The sequence below is a fragment of the Melospiza melodia genome, chromosome 5 (genome assembly GCF_035770615.1).
Source record: "Melospiza melodia melodia isolate bMelMel2 chromosome 5, bMelMel2.pri, whole genome shotgun sequence".
Lineage (NCBI taxonomy): Eukaryota > Metazoa > Chordata > Aves > Passeriformes > Passerellidae > Melospiza > Melospiza melodia.
Genome location: NC_086198.1, coordinates 10266440 through 10289795, shown reverse-complemented (window position 1 = coordinate 10289795; position 23356 = coordinate 10266440). Strand labels below are relative to the sequence as shown.

Sequence of the window (23356 nt, the reverse complement as noted above, 5' to 3'; positions counted from 1 at the left end):
TTTTTAACTTTTCTTTAGGATTTTTGTAAAAGGAAAATGTAATTGCTGATAGGGATCTGTTACATTTTAAAACCAAATTATATTGTTATGTGATGGAATAATAAGGGGAAGGAAAACAACTAAGTTGAAGTCCTTCCTCTGCCAATCTAATTTTGAATTTTGATTGTCTTGGTATTGGAGAATAAAACTTGAAGTTCAAGGTTGGATGTATTACAGTTTTCAGACAGTCTAATTGAATAATAAAATGTGTTTTCTTCTAGCTGCTAAAATTTCAGTGCTGGTCTGCCTCTATAGTTTTATATAGAAAGAAACATTTATATGTTGCTTAATAGGAGCAGAAAAATAAGAAAGGAAAATGATGGAGAAAGATACTCATATGCCAAAAGAACAAAAAAAAGTGCATAAAGTGGGACTGCGTAATGAATAGGAAAGTCTCAGACTGGTGGGAGAAATTTGTTTAGAGGAAGAGAAGGTGGGTGGACGAAGTTCAGCAAATTTACAAACGGCCTGGGTTAGATTTGAAAAGAATGTTCACCATCAAAAGTCAGCCTTTGTTTACTGCATAAGGAGAATTAGGGTTTTTGGATTAAAACAGTTTCCTTATGACTATTATGAGGAATCAAGTCAATAGTAAGACCCTGAGTTGCAGTAAACTGATTTAAGTTTTTGATTTAACAAGAATATGATCAGCAGTAGATTTTTAGGGCTCTATGGCAGCTTTCTATGCTATCTATGTATAGTTGTACAGACTTGTGTCTAAGTGTTAAAAAACTTAAAGAAAAAGGGTAAAATCAAATTAGCCATAAATGATGCTATGCATTTGCTTGTGCTATGTGCAAAGGAATGAGACTTGGTTCCCTAAGTGTCCTGGGGGATCTGGGCTTCATCATTTGCAGATTTCACAGTAATCCTTGATGGGACTTGGCCATGTGTGCAGGCCAGCCCAGAGAGGTGTCACACTCAGGCAGTGTAATTAAACACTGCTGCAGAGTACACTGGTGGGAATGGCTTTGTATAAGCACATAATCTACCTGCTGCCTACACCCAGTGCTAATCTTTACAAGGAGAAGCAAAAATAGTTTCCCTCTCCTAACCATGGAAAGTCTTATTAGATGTCTAACCTTCTCAAGCTGTAAAGCAGAGGTGAGTGGCTTTTATGGCTAGAGTATGTGTGTGGGGAAAGCTAAAGTGGCATTTCTGCAAGTGGTCTAGCCTAGTAAAATTGATATAAGGCATGACATTTGAAAGGAGGGAAAAAGTATCACAGAAAACCTTGGGAAATGTTAATGATTAACAAAGGAATAAAAATGTACAAATGCTTTTTAAAGCATTTAAAGCATTGCTATTTAAAGCATATAAGATTTAAGTTGTGATTGATATCTTCTGACTTGAAATATACTAAAATAAGTATGAAATGAAATTTAAATAAGTGACCCTTACCACTCATTTTCCTTCCACATTTCTCTCCCAAAGTGGATTTTGTTACTAGTGGATGATTATACAATAAAAAAAAATAGTTGTAATATTCTGTCTTATAAACCTAGTCATGAATACTGCAGTTGCTACAGTCCAAATACAATCTCTATATTCTCCAGTGATAGAACTTTAACTGTTCCCCGTTGCCTAGAAATGTGCTTTTCAACAAGAAATTCCCAAATATCACCCTGTCTACTGCAGCTTTGGAAGCCAGCCTAGAGCTCAAATCCCATAGAAAATTAATTCAACTATTGATTGGTATAAGCTGTTCCTGTTATAGCTCCCTTGAGTAATCAAGAATTTACAATTAAAAGATAAATATGGTAAAACACATGAAGCCCAAGTGTGTAGAAGGTAAATTTTCATATTAAATAGCTTTATTCTGTAATTCCTGGGAAAAAAAAAAAAGAGTTCCATGACTTCTTTTGCAATTTAAAAGCCATTGTTTTAGGTATGTATCTTCTGTATGTGGTACATGGACTTAATGAAACCATGGATGAGAGGAAGAAGAGAGGGCTCTAAAAGGGGTGAGAGGAGTACCTGGATTCTTGTGAATGTCTCATCTTTAGGCCCTACTGTCCTCCAACAATTTCACTGTTGGCTTTTTCTGAAGTGCTTTACTTATGCACTGTAAGCTCTGGCACCGTTCACCAGCTCTGGGGTAACCCAGTACAGGACTCTGCAACTTAAATGTCTTTGCATTCGTTGTTGCATTAAAAAGAAATTGACGGGTTAGCCCAGGTTAACGACAGATATAGCCTTTTCATTGAAGGGTCTTTGTGCAGAAATGTCACTTGCTGCAGCTGCCTGCAACTTTTTAAAGATAAAACTGCATTTTTTAAATGAAGAGAGGAAAATATTTTATTTTTGTGTTTAATTCCTAAAGGACACAGTGATGGTAGCTTCAGCTGTTACACTTCTTGAGAGCCATGCCACTCTTTCCTTTCTCTTATCATGATAATCATTTGAGTGTCAGAGAGCAAATTTAATGCCTTGAATATAATTTCCACCTGATATAACAGTGTAGTTTTCCAATCACATCTTAGGTGCATTTTAACAAAACAGCTTTACAGCTGTGTTGTCTGTCTTTGTCATAGGCAATCCTTTCCTTTGTCCTTTTTTATTTAAGGATTTTCCAGAACATTTATACTTTATCGATATTTTGATGACACTGTTGTTCGCCTGCTGGCAATGGTAATTTGAAAGCACTGCAGATCTGATTACACTGTCATGAGATAATATCAAATTCATATCTTCTGTCACACCTGCAAAATCAGTGGGAGAAAAAATTTGATTAAGGTCAAAAAAGATGCCTGACTAAGGTGAAACACCCTATCAAAGTCAGTTTTAATGTTGGAGAGTGTTAGTAACTTCCAATGTTGAATTTTACTGTGAAGATGATTTATTAGCCAGCATCTAGCAGCATGATTGACAGGTGAGAGAAGGGTGCTAAAAGCTTCAACAATAAAGAATATAAAAGCTCTTGGTATTTTAAGACGTTAAATTTGCTGTGCTTTTATTGCTACAAATCACCCTTGCTAAGAGACTTTGTGGAATATAGGACTTAGTTTTCTATACCAACATAAATAAGCAAGTTTAGGTCAGATCAGTTTTTCCTGTGGGTAAAGGACTAAATTAAATGAAACCACTGAAAAAATTCAGTGTGATGCAAATCATGTTGTGCTAGCATTTCTTTTAGTTCTTAAAGGCTGCCGTTTTTTTTTAATTACCAAAAGAGTTCTATGTATAATATTGTAGGTGATTGACAGCAATGATATTTTTAAGGCTGCCATAATTTTGGTTATGTCAGCAGACAGCACACAAGTGAAATAGTTCATGGAACAAAAACATCCTGCATAAAATGGAATGAATGTCAAACTGGCTTAAAAAAAAAGCTTTTAATAAATTGTAAACTAACCAGTTTATTTTCCATTCTGCATCTGCAGTGAGTTAAATGAATTCTGAGTAGATATTGGAAAGATGCATTTTTCTCCGTTAGACACATTACATTTTATATTTTTACGGTAATTTGTTTCTTTCAGCCTGTGGAGAAACACTGCAGGAATCTACAGGCAACTTTTCTTCTCCTGGGTTTCCAAATGGTTATCCTTCCTACACACACTGCATATGGAGAATCTCTGTGACCCCAGGAGAGAAGGTATTTTAATGATCCTTTAGCTAGACACAGATACTATTTTCAAAGTAAAATGTTGGATTTTTTAGCTTTTTGTTTAAGTTTAAAAGATGCATATTAATTGAAAATAATGGAGTGTCATAAAAATGGGACCGTGGGTTCTGTACTATTGTCTTTACTTTGATCTGTGGCATTAGAATTCATCATCAATTCAATGGATGTGCCTGTGAAATAAAGACATGATTTCAATTTGCAGTATAGTTGCACCATGCACTCCCTTTAAAACTGGCTTCTAGTTCAGTTTATGGTTCAATATAAAAGTAGAAGAGGTGATTCAGGCTCCTGAATGGTCCATTTCCCAGCATGGGCAAGCTGACTGAGCTGCATGGGGCTGATAGCTTGGGCTGTGACTAAGGAAGTTCTTAGTGTGTTCAATAAGATGCTTCTGAAATGGAACCATAATAACATGAGTAAAGAATGTGTCACTGTGGGTGTTCCCTGGAAGTGGTTCTAGTGCATATAGTTTTAATTTCTGGGGATCAATTTTATGGGGAAAAAGGCGGGGGGGAAATGGGCTTGGTGAGAGCAGTTTGGAGAGAGAAGTGTGCCATGCTAGTGAGAGCAAAACCTGTCCTTCTTGTGTACACTTTCAAAATGTGCTACTAAATCTCATTTTGAATTATTGGCTCAAATATCAGGCTGCTTCAAAACAAATAAGGATAGAGGGAGTGATAAAAAGCTTCATCTGAGACAAAATATGCAGGAAAAAAATGTAAGTTTCCTCATGTGAAGCAGTGGCTAGTAGCAGGCAGTCAAGTGATAAAGACTAAAATACAGAATCCAAAGACTGAAATATGGCATCTAACGGGTTCAGTACTGGCAAGTTCAAATAGGAAGACCCAGTACTTGCCCCCACATAGTTCAGTCATTTGTCTCAGAAATCTCCCACTATGTATGAATTGGACGTTCTTTTCTTCTGATTTTATTACTTTGTTCCGTGTTTCTTTCAGGTCAGGGTCCTGGTAGACACCAAGAATGTATACTCTTTTTGCTCTAATAGGTCCTGAGGAGCTGTAAGGGCATTTGCTACTGTGGGGAATGAAAGAAAAGTCGTTTGGAGAGTGTTTGCCCTCCTTTGGGCAAGAGCCAGAGCCAGGAAGAAAACTAAACACTATCTGCTGGGAGGAAAAGGGTGGCTCAGCATGTTGTCAGGGAAAAAATGAAGAGATGAATAAGAGAGTGTTTGTGCAAAAGATGAAAATTACTCTAAATAGTAAATTTCTGTCCCCATTATTTGTGTTGCATTTTAGACATGATTGTAATAACAACAAAAACGGCTTAAGTTTTTTTCCACAGCTCCATTAAAAAAAAAAAATAAAAAAGTGTGTTCATCTACAATTATTTGGTCTTGAAAAAAATTCTAATGTATGAGTCAATGTTGATGTTCAAGTATTTATAGCATAGTTCAACTTTGTGTAAGCCTATCTATAGGCACTAATGTAATATGTCTTGAGTTTGTAACCACCACTGAAGCTGCATTATACTGGACAGAATATTAATGGGGGAAAGCCCCTGCGTTGAAGTCTGCAACGTGAGAGGACTAGCTCCTTTCCCAATTTATTCCTTTACCTTTTACTTTTGAGACTTAAGACTACATGGTAAAATGTAGCTGTAAAAGCTGTACTCAATAATCTATACACAGAAAAGTCTTGGAGGGAGGATGGTGTTATTAATGCTGTATGCCCCCAGCCAGGGAGAATCCTGCCTTCTGGTGTGTAGAAATTTTATTGGCGTAGGGAGAGTTGCAACTGTGCCAGTGTTTTATTTGAATCTGCCTTTTGAATAGATTACTTTTCAGTTTTCCTTAATGTTTTACATGAAAGATGAAATAGGCCAGAAAAATCCTTGATTGATATGGGTAAAAAAATGCCACCTACAAAAACCTTGATTTGTATTACTGGTATTTGTTTTATATTTTGTCTTTTCTTATCTCAGGCAGTAGGAGGTATGATATATTCTCTTGGAAACTGCAGTAGCACAATCCAATCTGCTGTGTAATCAATAATTCTTTAATTGTGCTGACAAATACCCATTGATTGCTTTTCCTGGGAAGCCTCTCAGCCATCCTGTCGCCTTGAACAAGCTCTGCCTTGTCTGTAGGTCTATTTAGTACTTTGCAGAATAGCAAATTGGAATTTTAAATATATTTAAGCTTGTTTGGTTCATGACCAGAAATCATGCTGCGACAGATTGGGGGTTCAGCCTATGTACAGCTAATGAATTCTGGTCAGTGTTAAGAAATTGCTGTATCATCAAATACCTTGGCATGCCAGAGTGAGAAAAGGCTGTGAAGGTTATTTCATGTAGTTTCAAAAGCAGGGGCCATTGAGGAGGGTCATTAAATTTTAACCATTTCCACTTAGATAGCAGCAGTTTGAGACATTGACATGATCACAGCTAAGTGAAACCATCCATTTCCCACCCCTATCCTGGCAACTAAGGTTTGGAAAAAGGTGAATTTCCAAACAAAAGCCAGAGAAGAAATCTGATGTTTCAGCTGTGTCATGGAAAAAAAAGGAAACTTGTGGTTAGAGTGGTGAGAGACCTCCAGGCTCTAAGGAGCTGAAGCGGTGGAGGAGGTTCAGGTTGTGGCTTCTGTGGCTTGCTTCCAGCAGAGCCAGCTGGGTTTGTGTCAGCAGCTGTCTGCATCTCATCAGGGCAGAGAAAAGGGGCTCCCTCTTGTGCACCCCTCTGACTGCACAGATGGGGGGTGGAGTTGGCACGGCCGGGAAAGGACAGGACTGGTGAGGGCAGCAGGCTTTCCAAGCAGTGTGGCTAAATGCAAACAGAGATACCTACTTACCTTTTGAGAAAAAAAGAAGGTAGGAGTTTAGAGGGAATCTGAACTGCAAAGTGAATGATTTGAGGAGAACAAAAGTTTTGTATGTTGGTGTGGTCTCTTTACTTGAAGGAGGAATTGAAGGAGAAAAATTCTGCCAAGGACAGAGAATTTCTTGTGACAGAGAAAATGGTCTGTGCTATCTTCTGAAGTAGATTCAAATAGAAATTGGAACTGTATTAAAAAACTGAAGCAGAGTAAAGCAAATGAATGTTTTTACTTTTACCCAGCTCTTCATATTTCTCATGCTAAATAGGTGGTTTTGGAATTCTGGCAATATTTGTGCATTTATTTATTCGGTACATCTTCCTGAAGGACTGCCCCTGCCCGAGTAGTAAAGGCAAAATGTCCTGTGTGTTAAGTATCCATGAAAGGGTGCATAAAACCGTGAACTTTGAGATGAAACTAAACCATTTTATTTTATTTTATATTCCAGTTATGGTGTTAAAATTTTTACCTTGCATCTGGAATAATGGTAAATTCTTCTCCTTTCAACTGCCACTCACAGCTGCTTCATGGGCTGCCATGGAGATGTATTTTTGCAGTGTGAGGTACTTGCTCCTGTGCAGCAATTTGTGTTTGTTTTATAATGGCAGCTTTCAATTGCAAATTTCTAGGATCAAAGCTAAGATAATACCAATTCTATGCTCAAATGTGAATGCAGAAGAATTTCAGTTAGAAATATTTATTTATGTACACTGAGGAACTGATTCTGAAGCAGATGAAATTTTTTTCCAAGTACACCTAAATCCAATTAAAAGGTATTAATTGGAAGTAATTTCAAAATACAGAATATGAATAACTTTTAGTCTGCTTGATTGGATTTATCCCTGTAATTGCAGGACATGATCCTAAGACTATTCCAGTCAGTCAGGGTTTGAACTGTGGTTATTGTGTCAATGTCTTATCAGGAAAAATCCTATTCCTGTGTTGAAAGTGTAAGTTTATGGCAGTTTAGGATTAATATTTCTAAGAGGGATAATATAATTTAATATAAGGGTAGTCCATGTAGTAAGTATTGAAAATATGCTTGTTTACAGATATTCTCAATAATACTTGGAGTCCAAGTTCAAAAGTTCCAGAAATGTGCAGGTTTCATATTTCTCTATAAAAAGCTTTATTATGGGTTCATTAAGAGTCATTAAGGGTCTGTACAATGTTTCTTAGTAGTGAAATTTTTTTCAGAATTACTGTCCAACATTGTCAACATTTATGTGTCTGAAAGTAAAATATCTTGTCAAAACAGTAGTAGAAAAAGCACAAACTAAAACAATTATTTAATTTTTTTTTATTTGTAGCTGATGATAGTCAGTGCTGGTTATAGTCAAAATGTAATGGAAGAGGAATTGGCAGTAGAATTATCAAGTAACATATTTAAAATTATATTACTCTAATATTTTACCTAATTAGAATTCTGGAATTTTTATTTCTCAGTGAAAAACTCCCTGTGTAGTAGTTTGTCTTGAATTTGTGCAAATATATAAGATTAAATAAAATAAAATTTTCATGTTCCCAAGAAACTTAGTCAAAGAAATAATTGAGGAGAGGATAATTAAATGTCTGAATGGTTGGAATTCCATTACAGGTGACCACTCTGGCTTCCGTTCTTCAGAATGTTGTCGAGATTGTTTTTCTCTTATTTACCACACATGATTTATTTAGGTCTTCTCATCTGGTTGCAGATCGTTTTAAACTTTACCACCATGGACCTTTACAAGAGCAGTCTCTGTTGGTACGACTATATTGAAGTAAGAGATGGCTACTGGAGAAAATCCCCTCTGCTTGGTATGCAACTGTTAAACGCTGCACCGTCCACTGCTCCCCACTCACTGGGCTCAGTGGACCTGCTGTTGAACCCACAGCAAACTTCTTGGGTTTCAGGTGTCTAGAATGGATCTAAACTTGGGGATGGGAAAAAAACCCTCTCAATGGCCTTCACTTCAAGCCTCAAGCCTTCCTTTTGCTGCAGCTTGCTATAATTCAGCTGCAAGTGTGGAAAGATGACAACTATAAAATCTGCAAGATTTTGCTTTGCTTATGGGTATTGAATTATGAAGCTGCCTTTTTTTTTTTCCAGAGAAATAGGGAAGAAGTTTACAGACAAATCTATAGAGCATGTGATGGGAGATTCATAGGTCATGTGATGAGAACATGCATCTGCTGTAGAGCTGTTGTTACGAGCTCTGTGCCTGTACCTTTAAGATTTGGGGCAGATTGCTTCTCTTTGTTCCTTGTGTGTCCTTCCCTGCTCATGCAGAGAAGACAAATGCAAAGCAATAATGAATTTAGTTTGAGTTGCAACTGAAATGTAAAAGCTGCAGTCATCCTATTTTAATTCAGAAGGTTGGTGGGAAGATTTCACCTCCCATAATGCTGGTGCCCAGATACAGAGGACAGCTAACAGGAATGTCTACTTTCTTGGCCTTGAACCGAAAATAAAGAAACGGTTAAGATCAGACGGCAATTATCCTCTTCTCCTGTTCTCTATCAACTAGAAAAACAGAAATTTTACCTACCTAGGCAGACTTTAAGAGGGTAATGTAGAATAGGTCATTTAGATGTTACTTTTTTAAATCTCTTTGGCCCTTAGGCACAATCAGTTGAATTACTGTGACCTCCTACATTTGTTCCATTTTTAAGATTAGTACTCACTTTCCCCTTCCAAAATGCCTGTGTTTGTATGTATATCAACAACCTCTATCAATATTTTTTCATTAATTCCTCTAAGGTTTTATGCTTAGACTTGTGAGCCTGACTGCAATAAAAAGTTCTGAAAGCTTTATAATAAAATCTTTGTGTGTTAGGTCCTGCTCTGCAGAAACACATGTGCTTAACCATAGGCATATGAATAGTTCCACTGAGCTGGTTCTGCTACTTCTGCCTATAATGTTAAACACTTGTATAAATGTTTGCAGCATTTGGCTTCAGAGGCGGCAGAAAATGCAGTTACTGGTTGCATGTTTTTAGGCAGGTTTTGTGGTGACAAACTGCCAGAAGTGCTCACATCCACCGACAGCAGGATGTGGATTGAGTTCCGCAGCAGCAGCAACTGGGTTGGGAAGGGTTTTGCAGCTGTTTATGAAGGTAAGCCTCTTATAGATTAGAAATAATTTGGTTATGGAAGAATAATATTAACCAGATACCTTTTAAATTAACCATCCCCCACCAAAACTAACATATGAAATTAGTGTTTTATCATTAAGAGACAGTAGGTGCTAAATTACTAGACAGGGAATTTGAAACTCCTCACATGATCAGATTTCAGCCGTGCTCTTTTTCAGGGAAATCACTGATAATAATCATAAACGCTTTTTACTGGTCTTTAGTTTACTAAATATGCATGTTCTTGGGCTTAGTGTTTGCAAAGATTTCTGTTTGTACTGTCTGTTTATCCTTCAGAAAAAGCTGTCTTATATTTTCCATATACTCTGGAAATAGTTAACAAAGGCACCCATGCACATTGCGTATATTAGCAAGTCAACATTTACCTGTTTAAAATAGAACCTGTACTTTTCATGAAAATATTTTTAAAATTATATTAGCTGTTTCTTCGAACTGAATGCAAGCTTGAAGTGATAAACTGTAGGTTAAAATTCATAGATCATTATAAAATATGAGATTTTGCTTTCATTTGTCTCTTTCTAAAGGTTAGTAAACATCAATGAAGAATGTTTATTAAGTATATTTCAAGTGTGAACAAAAATTTAATTATTTTGACTCTTTAAATATATTCTGTAAAATGTATAGATTCAGATGATCCATAATTACAAATTTATCCTCAACTCTGTAGCCATGTTTAGAACTGTTAGAAATGCTGAATTATATTTGCTAACTAAAGTACATATAATGGTTTCAATCAATTGTGTTTTCAATAATTTATCCTTGGTAGATTTAAGTATTGTCCAGAACAATTTTATTACTAGTTTTGAAAATGGAAGCATATAATGTCACTTTGGGCATGGGGAAATTACAGAAAATGTAATTATTGACAGTAAAATGTTATGCCTTTATCAGCTATTTGTGGAGGTGAAATCCACAAAAATGAAGGCCAGATCCAGTCTCCCAATTATCCTGATGACTACAGACCAATGAAGGAATGTGTGTGGAAAATAACAGTGTCTGAAAACTACAATGTAGGATTAACCTTTCAAGCATTTGAGGTAAAGCCTTTTAACTAATCTCAGATGAGCACCTAATGGCTAAGTGTCAGTGAAATTTAAAGGAATATTTATTAAACTGTGAATGAATTTGAGTTCTCTATGAAAAATTACCTCCATAATCTGTGAAAGTTTCTCTTCCCCAGAAATTTTCAAAATTATAGGTTTTTTTATGTTATCTCTAGTATTTTAATTAGAATGTTAAAATTACTGAAGACAGTCACATTTTACCAAGTACATCATCTAGCTCAGCAATCTTACTTCAATATTCTGTTAAATAACCAGGACTTTTTATTTTTTGCTAAATCTTATAGTCAAAAATTAATGTGTGGCTGGAGAAAAAAAAACACTGTGTTCTTTGGCCTCTGCTTTGAAAAGGAAAAAACCCTAAAAATAATATTCAGATCAAAAACTTATATTTAGTGAGGAAAGAGTGAAAGATGTGGTGAGTCGTCATACCTGTATGTCTTTAGTGTCCATCGTGCTGTGTATAACATTGCTAAACTATGGTAAACTATTATATAAAAAATAAAAAGTAATATTTCATGTCTGTTTTATTCCTACACAATAAAATGGCTTCAACTTTGTAGATAAATTTAGGAGAATACTTTGAGTTAATTTGTTTTCTTTGAACATGTTTCAGTAGTAAGGGCATGAAGAACATTTTTTAAAAATCTAGACTTTTTGCCTTTATGTTGTACCTAGATCTAAATACAGGTAGAGTGAACAGAGCTGTAATTTCCAACCTGACACTTTAGTCTTGCAGGCAGACTTCAGGGTTATGGCACATTTTTGCAATGATTGGTAGAAAGATTTGAGACAATAAGGGATTAGGACTTTATCAGCAATTATGAATATAAAATATCAAAGTTTTATTATTATCATAGATTATACTTAATTTTCCTTTTTTTTTTTTTTTTTTCAATCCTGAATTAATGTCAGTTCTAGTGCAGACAAGATCAGCTTCCCCTGATCTTCTGAGTCTGTATGATCTGGCTCAAGACTACTTACCATATAGTATGTTAGTCTCTTTCTTTAAGCCCTGTTGAAAATGAATGTTTTGAGTACCTTTTATATAATTTACTGACTAGATGTGGAGCTTTTCTAGTCTGCCATTGGTGCTCAGCATTTCTTAATGTGATGACAAGGGAAATGGCCCTATTCCTCTGCAAGAGAGACTTGCTGCAATATTTGGTCTGCATGCAGTTGATCAGCAATGGTTTGCATGTGCTTGAAGTGACCTCAGTTCAAGATCATCGCTGGGAGAATCAAACATCTCTCCCTATCTTTCAGGACCTTTTTCTCATCACCAAGTTAGGGACTATTTACAAGTGTGAGGATGGCATGTTTTTGCCTCACCATGCAGGAAATAACCAGAAGCAATAGACCAGCAAACAACAGAACATTTTAGTAGACAAGATTAGGGCCTTAGGAAGAAGTGTCCAGTTTTTCCTCCAGACTGTTTAGTATTCTGGCACTCTCTAGAGGTGAGACAAGTGGACTGACATCTCATAAGAAGAAAGAGGAAATTGAGCAGAAATATAGTCAGGGGACAGTCTCAAATTTGGGCTTTGTGTGTTTTGAAAAGAAAAAAGAATTCCAACAGTAGGGACTTGAAATGCTTTCCAGGGAGAGTCTGAGTTGTAATTCCAGAGTGGCAAGATGCCCTTGAGCACCAAATGAGGCACCCCAGGCAGGTACAAGACTGTTATATCTGTCTTTGTGGCACCTCTTGCTGGCTCATCCACTGGGCTCCCTGCTGAGGATGGGAGTTGCTTTGGGAGCTGCTCTGGAGTGCCTGGACATTCAGCACTGATTTCCCTTTCTGCTCCCAGCCCTTGGAGGTAGGTGTTCTGGTTTTTGGTACTGAGTCCCACTCTGGACTGAATCCTTGGTGCACTGCCCAGTAAAACAAAAAGTTGCTTAAAAATCACTGTTCTAGTGCCAGCTGAGATAGAAAAAGTAAATGTCAGGCCAGAGAGTTATTGCAGTGTGTTTGTGAGAAAATTACTTCTCTGTGTTCTGAAAGGTACAGTTAAGTAAGGGGAATTCTCATTATCCCTATGTAATACTAGGAAAAAAAAACCCTGTATAAATAACCTTCATTCTGAAATGAAAGCACTAGGGAAACTGAGAATTTCAAGCTGTATCAATGAGTCATCTTGTTTTGCCTGCTGTGGGCAACACATTTTCCACTGAGTGCAGGATTACACTTTCTTATTTGGCTGCTATAATTTCCACTGTCTGTGTGAGAGAAGAGATGTTGGGACTGGGAACTCCATATTTTTCATTGTGACAGTCACCTTTATAATATTGTTCTTTGAAAATTAGCAGGGTTTTTTTGTTAGTTTGCTTTTGTATTTAAGAACCTTTTTCGGCATGCAGTCTCACCAGCTAAAAAAATGCAGAGGGTTTGTAGAGCAGATTCATATGAATCTTCCTCATTTGAGTGACCTTGTTAAACTCTGTGCAGATAGCTTATTATAGCAGATAATTTAAAATATTTTTACATAAATCAGGGAATAAAATTTCTCTGATCAACTGATTTCACTAGGCACATATTCCACCTTTTATGGCGGAAGTAGGCAGATATGTTGACCTGTATTGCAGTTTGACTTTATGAACAAAAAATTAACAATGACAAAAAATAGTGTAAAGATTTTTACTGCAATAAAATTGCTCCTAGATTTGCCCTTCTTATCCTTTTTCTCCTTTTTTTGGGTTCAATTTTAGGGGATTTTTTTTTTGTTTATTTTAATTTTACTTTTTATCTTTTTTCCTATTGGAGGAGTGCTAGAAGACAAAGATACTCTGGATGTGTATTTGTTTGGGTTTTTTTGTTTGGTTGGTTGGTTCGTTGTTTTTCTAAACCTGAAAATACCTATGAGACATTTTTTTGAGATGAGATGTAGAGAATGTCTCTGGCTTACCATTTCTCTGGGAAGTTTCATAGTTTTCCTGCTCTTCTGTGCCTGCTTTAGTAATTTTTCTGACATTTTCTCAACTTAGTTCTCTGATGCCATTCAAATTCTGTGTTTCTTCCAAGGCCTTCAGGAGCTGAGGTTATCTTTCAGTTTTCTATAGGAAATGCATTTTTCTGTAAAAAAACTTTAGATATGATTTCTTTTTTAAAATTTGCTAATATTCTGTGTATTTCTTCTCATCAACATGTAATATGATGTGAATATCTTATGAAATTTTAGTGCTTCAGTAAACAAGATTTATGGGATCAGTTACAGCCAAACTCACCAGGGGCCCTTTCATTAATTGTGAGAGATTTTCCTTGAGGAACAAATAGGAAGTAGGAAAAATAAGAAAAATAGGAAATATAGGAGGAAGCAGGAGGAATAAGAGACTATTGCAAGTGCAGTAGACCTTTGTATGGCAGTGTTCCCAGATGAGAGTACCACATAATCTTAAAATTTGAGGTACGGGAAAAAAACCCCACATTTTATAATTTCTTTCATCAATTACCAAGTACCAGTTTTTTCTCAAAACCACAATAATTATCTGTTAGGTTATATATAGGTGTAACACTTCAATCCCTTAACATTGATAATGCTGGCATCACTTGCACTAGTAGTAAACTAAATATAAGTGAATATGGTAGAACAGCCACCTTTCAAATGGGTTTTTTTGAAACTCAGTCTTTTTTTTGAAACTTTGCAATTTGGTTGATTCTTATAGTCTTAGCAAGTTAGAAACTTACTCCTATACAAAATGTATTTTTAGCTGTTCTCTTCTGCCCAAAATAAAGTGATCCTTAGAAAAGAAATTACTAATTCACCTCAATGGAAATCTGGCACATGTAACTCAGAGCTGCACTGGGCTGGTGGATAATCATCATTTCCATATTGCCCATAAAAAATGGAAAAATGGAAACATGGGAAAAAAACCGGATGTTAATTAAATGTTTTAAGTACTGAAATGACCACAGATGTGTGGGGAAAATGCACAATTCCTTCATTGATATTAGTGAGCTTTGGACCAGCTCACTTCTCGATTTTTACAGAGATAACAAGGCAGACTTTATTTCAAATTGGAATATGATGTCATGAATTTATTATTTAGGTTAATGAAAATTTGGAATTGGTATTGTCAAAAACTTACCAGTGCTCCTGTACTACGTTAGCTGCATACAATGCCACTAAAATCAACAATCGGTGGTTGCATCCCAAATCTTACTGGCTTTCCTCACTCATTCCCAAACTCTGTCCCAGAACAATTCCTGATCAAAAATCTAGGAAATTACAGTAAATGGCAATATGGTTTGTGACAGAGGAGTGGGTGGGAGAAAATTATGCATGTAAATGCCTGGAGAATGGGAAAGTTGGAAAGAAGACAAAGAAATGTTGCGTGTAAGTGCCATATTTTGATGCCACTAATATGGCACAAAATCAAACAGTTCCTTCCTCCCAAATTTTCCTTTTACATAAGAAATATTAATGTGCTTAATGGAAGTTCCTTAGTCTGTGATGATTCCTGAGCTTCATGTTGGTTGTGGTGCACAAGCAGAGCAGAGAACCAGTGGCTACTTCTGCTTATTGTGAAGCTTAGGTGCAAGAAAAACTCTCTGGAGAGCAAATGTAGACTTTTCTAGGCTTAGTTTAGACTTCTTTATTGATTTAACAGAATATGGATGTGCTGGATTTGAGGCTTTCTCCAACCCTTCTACTTGACTGTGATCCTGTTACCCTCCCCATCCTCTCCATCCCTAATCTTGCCTCTCCCAATTCAGCTAGTTAGTTTAAAAAGAGTGTTTTTATAGGAATTATTTTTGAATACTTGGATCTTGTTAATTCTTTTATTAAATAAGACTGAGCGATGTGAAATATTCCAGCAGTAAAATGACCCCGCTCAAGAGGGTTTTTAATTTTCTTGAGAAAGACACACTCTCAATAAAGACAAGCATCGTAAATGATCTATCTTCTGGACAAGGTCATATTTGGGCTGCTACTGCTTTCCTCTCTGGTGCAATTCCCATTCTGATGGACTCTGCAAATACTATTATGTAAGGAGCACAAGGCTCACTACTCAAGCAGACATGCACACATGCCCACTCACATATTAGTCTGTGTTTCAATGTCATCCAGCAGAAAGTTTAAATGGAAAGGGAAATTTTCAGTTGCTCTGGTTTCAGTAAGTTTCTCCATCAGTACAGCACAGATTCACTCATTGACCCAGAAAATCAAAAGAGGACACTTGAAGTCAGGAATTGTGCAAGAGAAACTGGACACATTGGCCACTGAAAAAGTAGCTTCTTTTTGTCCTCGGTTCTGTTGACTACTTAAGAGCTGATCATTTTATATGTGTGTTTGGATCTAATTTTTCAGATGTATCAAATTCCTTATGCACCGCAATTTTTTACCTTTATCCTGCAACATCAGTGAACAGTGGCAAATGCAAAATTTTACTTTGTCTGGAGGATAAAAGGAGATTCCAAAAATCTTATTATATTGTTGAAATTTGAGCTTTTTAATATTGCTAAAACAGTGAATATTTCTGACCTGTTTAGTTTCTGAGCCATTAATCTTCTTTAGTTGAGTGTACATGACAAAAGAGGACTTGACTTGAGATGAGAGTAGAAGTTTAACAGAGCACTAGGAAGCTTAGAGGTGAGTATGTCTTTTTAAGGTTTTTTTTCCCAGTTAGACTGTTGTGTCCTTAGTAACATTTCAATAGTTTCTTTTGTGCAGAAAACAAGTAAAGTTAAAATCCATTTGATGATGTTCATTCATCTTCCTGCTGCTTGAACCCTAATCAGAGACCTGAACCTTAACTTTGAAAAAATTTAAATTATTTTTATTATCTGCCTGATATTTGTGATCAAGTTCAGGTAGGTAATTTTGAAAATTATGTTTTACAGATTGAAAGACATGACAACTGTGCATATGACTACTTGGAAATCCGAGATGGAACAAATGAGAACAGTCCTTTGATTGGTCACTTTTGTGGCTATGACAAGCCAGAAGACATTAGATCTACCTCTAATACCCTGTGGATGAAGTTTGTTTCTGATGGAACTGTTAACAAAGCAGGGTTTTCAGCTAACTTTTTTAAAGGTAAGTGTTAAAATATATTTTGAGAGTTATGAACAGCTTATCACTTCTTCTTGGATTAGAAAATTATGAAGGGATATTAAAAATATTTATCAATATTTTTTTTACTACTAAAATGAATAGAATAATTCTTCTGGGCATAAAATTTATTCAAAACAAAATAATAAATGTTTTTTAATCTCCTAGTAAAATGTGTCCAAAGACTGAAGGAACATATTCAGCACAACTTTCTACTGCCTTCAAGTTCAGTTAATCAACTTAGTTCTGAAACATACCTTATTTTGGAAAATGGCACATTTTTTACATTGTGTTATCAAATATAAAGTTAAACAATGTAATTACAAATGGCTTTTTTTTCCTGTTTAAGATTTTTTCCCTTTTTTTGTCTAAATTTTGTCTTTTTTTTTTTTCTGATCTATTTTCTGGGTTGGTCTGCTTTATTACTCTCTGTAAGGAGGGAAAAAAAACCAAAAAAGAGATCAGAAATTGTATTGAGCAATAACCTCATAGTCTTCTGTGAAGCTTAGGTGCAAGAAATGTGTTTTTTGGGGAGAGGAGAGTGTCATACAACTGCACAAATGCCCGAAGCGTTTGATACATGGAAAGTTTGTAATTTGCACACGGCACTGCCAGTGGCACAGTTAAAGCCACCAGCAGTGGTGTGGCCATGGTGATACCTGAAATACAGGTCATGCCACCAGGAAAACCTTTTTGTTCTTTTGTAAAGAAACCATGGTTATTCTAATCCCAACTGATAGTTTTCGTTGTAGGCAATTATAATTTTGAAGGCAATAGGCATGAGAGTAGGAGCTCTTATTTTTTTCCCTGAGAAATTATATGTCCTGGTGTAAGAAAATAATATTCCAGCATCTTAGGAATACTTCAGTGATGAATCTCATGGGAATATTTCAGAGCTAGCAGAGAGAACACACAATTCCTTTCCCTCCCCCAACCCTGATTCATCTTGTTCCTTTTAATATCAGTAGAATAAAAACCTAGGATTTGAGGATTCTGTTAATCTGTTTTTGAGTATGAATTCAGGATAATGTACAGATTGATTCTGAGGGAGATAAAGTGCCCTTCAAGTGACCCTACTGTGGATTTTCAATCTTTCCTTCAATACTTTGTACAATCTTCAGATTATAGCTGCCTGAATTATTGTATGCTGCACACAAAGTGCTTATAAATTAGTTCTGCAGCTGTTAGTAGACATTGATAAAAAAAAAAAAAAAAAAACAAACAAAACAACCCAACAAAAAAACCACACCCCACATAGGAAAAATTTTTATTTTCTCTGTTGCAGGTCTTCTTAACATTTGAAAATCCTCTAGTCAGCAACCATAGTGGTTTAAGTAGTGCATCTTATAATGGCATGCATATAGCTTTCTGGGTTAATATTGATCCAGCAGTTACAGCTGAGGAAGGTAATTATTTAACACATTTTTGCATTCTTGCCTGTCTTGGCAGAGGAAGATGAATGTGCCAAACCTGACAATGGGGGCTGTGAGCAGCGCTGTGTGAATACCCTGGGCAGTTACCAGTGCGCCTGCGATCCCGGCTACGAACTTGGTCCTGACAAGAAGAGTTGTGAAGGTACAGTGTGCTGCTGTCTTATGGGCTCTTAAAGCTTTCAGAGTGCCATGGCCTCAATGAAATGCTACACATCTCTTGGGCTCTGTCTGAACAGCATGAGGTCTGTGGAACCCAACCTAGAAAAGCAATGCTGTCCTTTTAGTAGTCATGCCAGAGCCATGTTTGTCCCGTGTCCATCAGCAATTTAATTTTGCAGATTTTGCTGTTAGTCAATCAGGAATGGTGCAAAGCAGGGCTCCATACCACTTATTACACTATTCATACTCACTAAAGCAAAGTCTCTCAAGGAGACAATTACCAGCAGAGTATGTGCCACTTTCTCAGATTCAGTGTTTACTGACCCCTCTGGGCACCTTGGCCTGGGATGTGCCTGGGAAGCTGGCAGGTCTAGAAGAGCAAGGTCCTATATTTTAGCTCAGAGGAATCCTCCCCACTCCTAGCCACACTGTGGACTTTTCTTAATTTTCAGGGTGAGCAAAGTGTGTTCAACTAATTATTTGGAGAAAAAAAAAAGAGATAAGTGGAAGTCCGTGTAAACATAGGACTGAACTGAGATAAGATTTTGTGTTCTATTCATATTTCATATCAAAGGACAGAACCATAAGCTCTTGATCATTATGCACCAAGTGTTGTTTAATTTTTACTCATAGACACCAATAAATCAAAGGATAGCACAAATTTATTCTTAGCTCATCTGTTTGACTAGTGAATAGATTTTGAAAATTGTGGTGCTTGGAGTCCTGGTTTTCTTCTGATGCAATTCACTGGTCTCTCCTTTTTCTAATTTCCTGTCTTTAATTTATTATTTTTCACAGTTTGGGGTAATTTTGCCTAGTTTCTTTGCAATTCTTTCTTGTTATTTTGCTTTTGGATCTGCAGTTTTGGTTTTTTGTTTGTTGTATGTTTGTGTGAGCTGGTGGAAGTCCTAGATTAAAGGCATGTTAGATTGTGGCTCTCATAAAGCTGACTGGGGTTTTTTTTGGTTGTTTTTCCTCCCTCACCGACCTTTAGTGAAGAGAACATTGGAAAAGCAAGTTATTTGGATGTCTGCACATTAGATAGACAATAAGAAAATGAGTTCAATCAAAGGGAGGGCTATGAAGACAAAGGTTTGATCTCTGGGCTTTTGATCATCAGCCCAAATTTACGTAAGGAATTGAGTTTAGTCTGCTTGCTTATTCAAGTCAGAATACTAGAGAAGTCTTTCAGAAGGCTCTTCTCTCTGCCTCTGAAAAATAGAAGAGAGATACATTCCTGGAGCCCAAACAGTAAAACAACTCTGTCAAAAGAAGTCACTCTAAGCACTGCAGTGCACTTTAGAGCAAAAACCATGAGCTATCCCTGAAAGTGTGCATGTGTTTGTTCCAGCTGAGGTGGCACTCACTGCGTGTAGATAGTACTTGGAACTGCTGAATCAAAATTACTGTGTAGTCACTGTGTGCATTACTTCCTCGTTCTAGTTTGGGCCGTTTGTCTGAGCTAGCTCGATTAATTCACATGTGAGTAGAAGCCTCTAGTCAGAAACTTGGCCTTATACTTCACTGCAGTGTTGACATGCACAGAAATTTGCTTTATGATCTTCTATTCCAAGTCTCCCCCAATGGCAGCATATTAGAAAGGGTTAAGATTTTCTTTTTTCACTATTTCCACATTTTCCACCCTTGCCTCAAGGATCAGTAGAACAATGTTCAGAAGCAGAAATTGAAATCTGGCAGTAGTTTCTCTGACCCAGATTGGATCATTTGAGGGGACAGCTTGTGTCATCTGGATGCAGTCTTTAAACCTATGTCTGGTCTTTTTTGATACACTGAGGTGTGACCCAAGGTCTTAGTTCACCCATTCCCATCAGATTACTTTTACATGTTTACCAAGAAATGTGCTGCATGGAAAACTAGGGACCGGGAGAAACACTTGTGCGTGTCTGAGTTGACAAAATGAGCCTTGACTTAGTAACTGGTGAATTCTCCCAGCTGTGTTAGATGGAGTAGATGCAGTATGTGAGATCATCAGCTAGACTGCTATAGCCAGTTTTTAAAGCATTCAGTGTTAGCAGAGAGCAGCTGAGCAGAGCTCCTTCCTTCAGCTCTTTAGAAAGAGATTTGTGGATGATTTCCAGTGCTGTCACAGTGCTGTAATGGTTATCAATGTAGCAGAGTGTGATTGAGAGCTTCTCTAAATCCCCTTACTTTCCTTTAAAAAAAAAGCACAGATGGAAAAGATTAATGAGTTTATCCTTTGCTAGTGAACTGCATTCAAGAACGTTGTACAGTATTTTTCCGTTTTATGGAGGTGATTATTTGGCATATACTTGGAAATAAGAGGCATTTTCTCTTTTAATTGAATATCCATGATTCAGCAAAAGTAATTGTGACTGAAGTGTATGTGACTGCTCTTCCAAAGAAGTGACCCTAGCTAGTGGGTTATGGGAGGCATATACAGCCATATGAGCTGAGACAGGTAGGGCTGATTCTGCATCAGTAATGAAGGAGAGAAGCACATCCTAAGTATCCCCCTGTCAGAAGAGGGGTGGTCAAGGTCTTGGGGAGGGCGGTGAGGTCAGAGGACTTGCATGGGAAAGGCTGTGAGAGAATAACCAGAGTCTCTGGAGGGAGGGGAAAAGAATGAATATGATAACGCCTTGTGTAGTCCTGAAACTTATCTCTGCCCACAAACCTGCAAGCTGTTCAAGATAGGGGCTGTCTCTTTCTCTTTGTTTGCACCAAGCATGATAAAGCAAGATTCTGATTAGTCTGTCTGGGCATTGCAGCATATAAGTAATGAGAGGACTGACTCTTCTTAGCATGTTTCTGTTTATAGTAAAACACACTGTCAGTCAAGAAATGATGTTCTCTTTTAATTTTACAGCTGCTTGTGGAGGACTCCTGACAAAGCTAAATGGGACTATAACCACACCAGGGTGGCCAAAAGAGTATCCTCCAAACAAAAACTGTGTGTGGCAGGTGGTTGCCCCAACACAATACCGAATTTCAATGAAGTTTGAGTTTTTTGAGTTAGAAGGGAATGAAGTAAGTAACGAAGAGCTGCACAATCTGTTACACTCTAAGTGGTTTCACAAGCATTCAGAAATAGATATTGTCTTACAGAACCCTTGCTGACCTTTCATATGCTGACAATAAGCATGGATATTCTTGTTTTCGTTTTGGGACAGTTTCTGGATTCTTTCAAAACAAACATGGAAAGAATAGCTCTCTTTTACATATCATCTAAATGTATATGTATTACAAGAAATTTTAAAAAGATGTTCTCTGCTGAGTCTCAGCTGACTTTTTTATCAACAAAATAAAACAGAGCAAATGGGGCTGAAGCATATTGGAAAGAATTCAAGAGAAGAAAATCTGGAGAAACCAAATCATCTTTACAGACTGTCTACAAAGAATACACATAAGCTGTGGTTAGTGATGGAGTGAGGGAGCATTTAAATCACTTACAAGTATCTCACTGGGGGAATAGTTTGAAGTGAGCAGTACCAGAAATAAGTCACGATAGAACAGCAGCAGTTTTTGAGCTGGGCAACCCCCAGAGGCATGGGAGATCTTCTGCCCAGGTAGGAGGAGGGACAGGGCAGAGCCCTCCATGTGCTGAAGAATACTCCTTACAGCTTTAAACAAAGTGGTGGGGGCTGCAGTGCTTTTGGGATGAGAAGCAGTAAAATGTGGGTTTCAACATCCTTTTCACTTTTTGTTCTGCTTCGTAGGCAATTCTCTGTCATATCATTGAATTCCCTCACCACACTCCAGCCATAACATGCTGTAACCACTGAGTTTAAATGCACATTTTTTACAGGCATTAAGAACACAAATCCCAGGATGTTATTTCTGACATTTCCATTTATTTCTAAATAAATTTGTAGCAATGTATTTAGTATAAAGATGGCCTACTTTTTAGGCAGAGATATTTGAAGGTACAAAAGCCGGAGTTTGATTTATAACTAAGAACCAAACCAGCCATGACTTCTCTAAAATACCTCAGTATTATTTTCAGAGGCAACAATGTCAGATTTTTTTTTCCTCCATAAGTTTTTGAAGTGGGTTCTCAAGTCCATGAAATTCCGATTTTCAGTGATGTATACTTTGCACTTATGTCCTGTAATCATTATGACTAGAAGTGCAAGAGATGTAAAAAAGCTTAAAAGTCCCAAAGAATTGAAATTTAATTACCATTTGAACAAGTCATAAAAACCTTTTTCTTGCACTTTCTTGATGCATGGACAAGATTTGCAAGGAAAACACCTGGCATGTAATGAAGTGAAATCACTTCTCTAAGTTCATAAAAGACATTCAACATAAACGGACAGAAAAATTCTGAATGTGTTTCAGCAATCAGAACTAGCATTTGATCATCTCATGTGCTACTAAATCTTGGCTTCACACTGTTAAATAGTAGCATTAAGGACAGATGCCTTTGAAAATGAGAAGAAACATAATATCTGGAAAATTCTAAGATATTGCCTGAGTGCAGACATGAAATCTCTGCGTGCAGAGATAAAATTTATCAAGTACTCTATTTTTTTTTATTTGTTATTGGAGGATTTATTTGTAGATTTATTTTATTTGTTATAGGTCCCCCATTTATGACTAAATTTAGTATGTCTTTTACACTATTATAATTTTAATATTTTACATTGACGTTGTGCAGTTTAACTTGTAATTTTTTTTCAGGGCAGTGTAGTATAGAGGAAGTTATATCTATTTGAAATTACATTTGATTTCTGATCTAAAGCTAGGCAACCGTAAAAGCTCACCACTATTACATTGCTGAAATTGGTGGGATTTATCAACATAGTGAGCTATATTTGAAAATCACATGCACTATCAGAAATATGCCTTCCAATTAGTATAGATTAACATGTGGCAGTAACTCAAGAATCTTTGTGTTCTTTAACTGTACAAAAGGAGTTTTGACTGAATTAATCACTTTTCAACTCTGCCACATGTGAAAATTCTTCCAGTAACAATAAAAGTTTAATCTACAACTTCAGTGTATTATATTAAAACCAATTGGAAATTATGACAATTTT

The 23356-nt window shown here is 36.6% G+C and overlaps 1 protein-coding gene across 2 annotated transcripts in view; it reads left to right on the top strand.

Moving 5' to 3' along the window:
• TLL1 (tolloid like 1) overlaps positions 1–23356 on the top strand; it is a 124255-nt gene that overhangs the window by 78393 nt on the left and 22506 nt on the right. For both annotated transcript variants that reach the window (XM_063156252.1, XM_063156254.1), the window contains exons 9-15: positions 3519–3634; positions 8192–8294; positions 9477–9593; positions 10524–10669; positions 16533–16728; positions 18193–18318; positions 21184–21344. In XM_063156252.1, coding sequence (XP_063012322.1) covers positions 3519–3634; positions 8192–8294; positions 9477–9593; positions 10524–10669; positions 16533–16728; positions 18193–18318; positions 21184–21344 — 965 coding nt within the window. The remainder of the gene's footprint in view (positions 1–3518; positions 3635–8191; positions 8295–9476; positions 9594–10523; positions 10670–16532; positions 16729–18192; positions 18319–21183; positions 21345–23356) is intronic.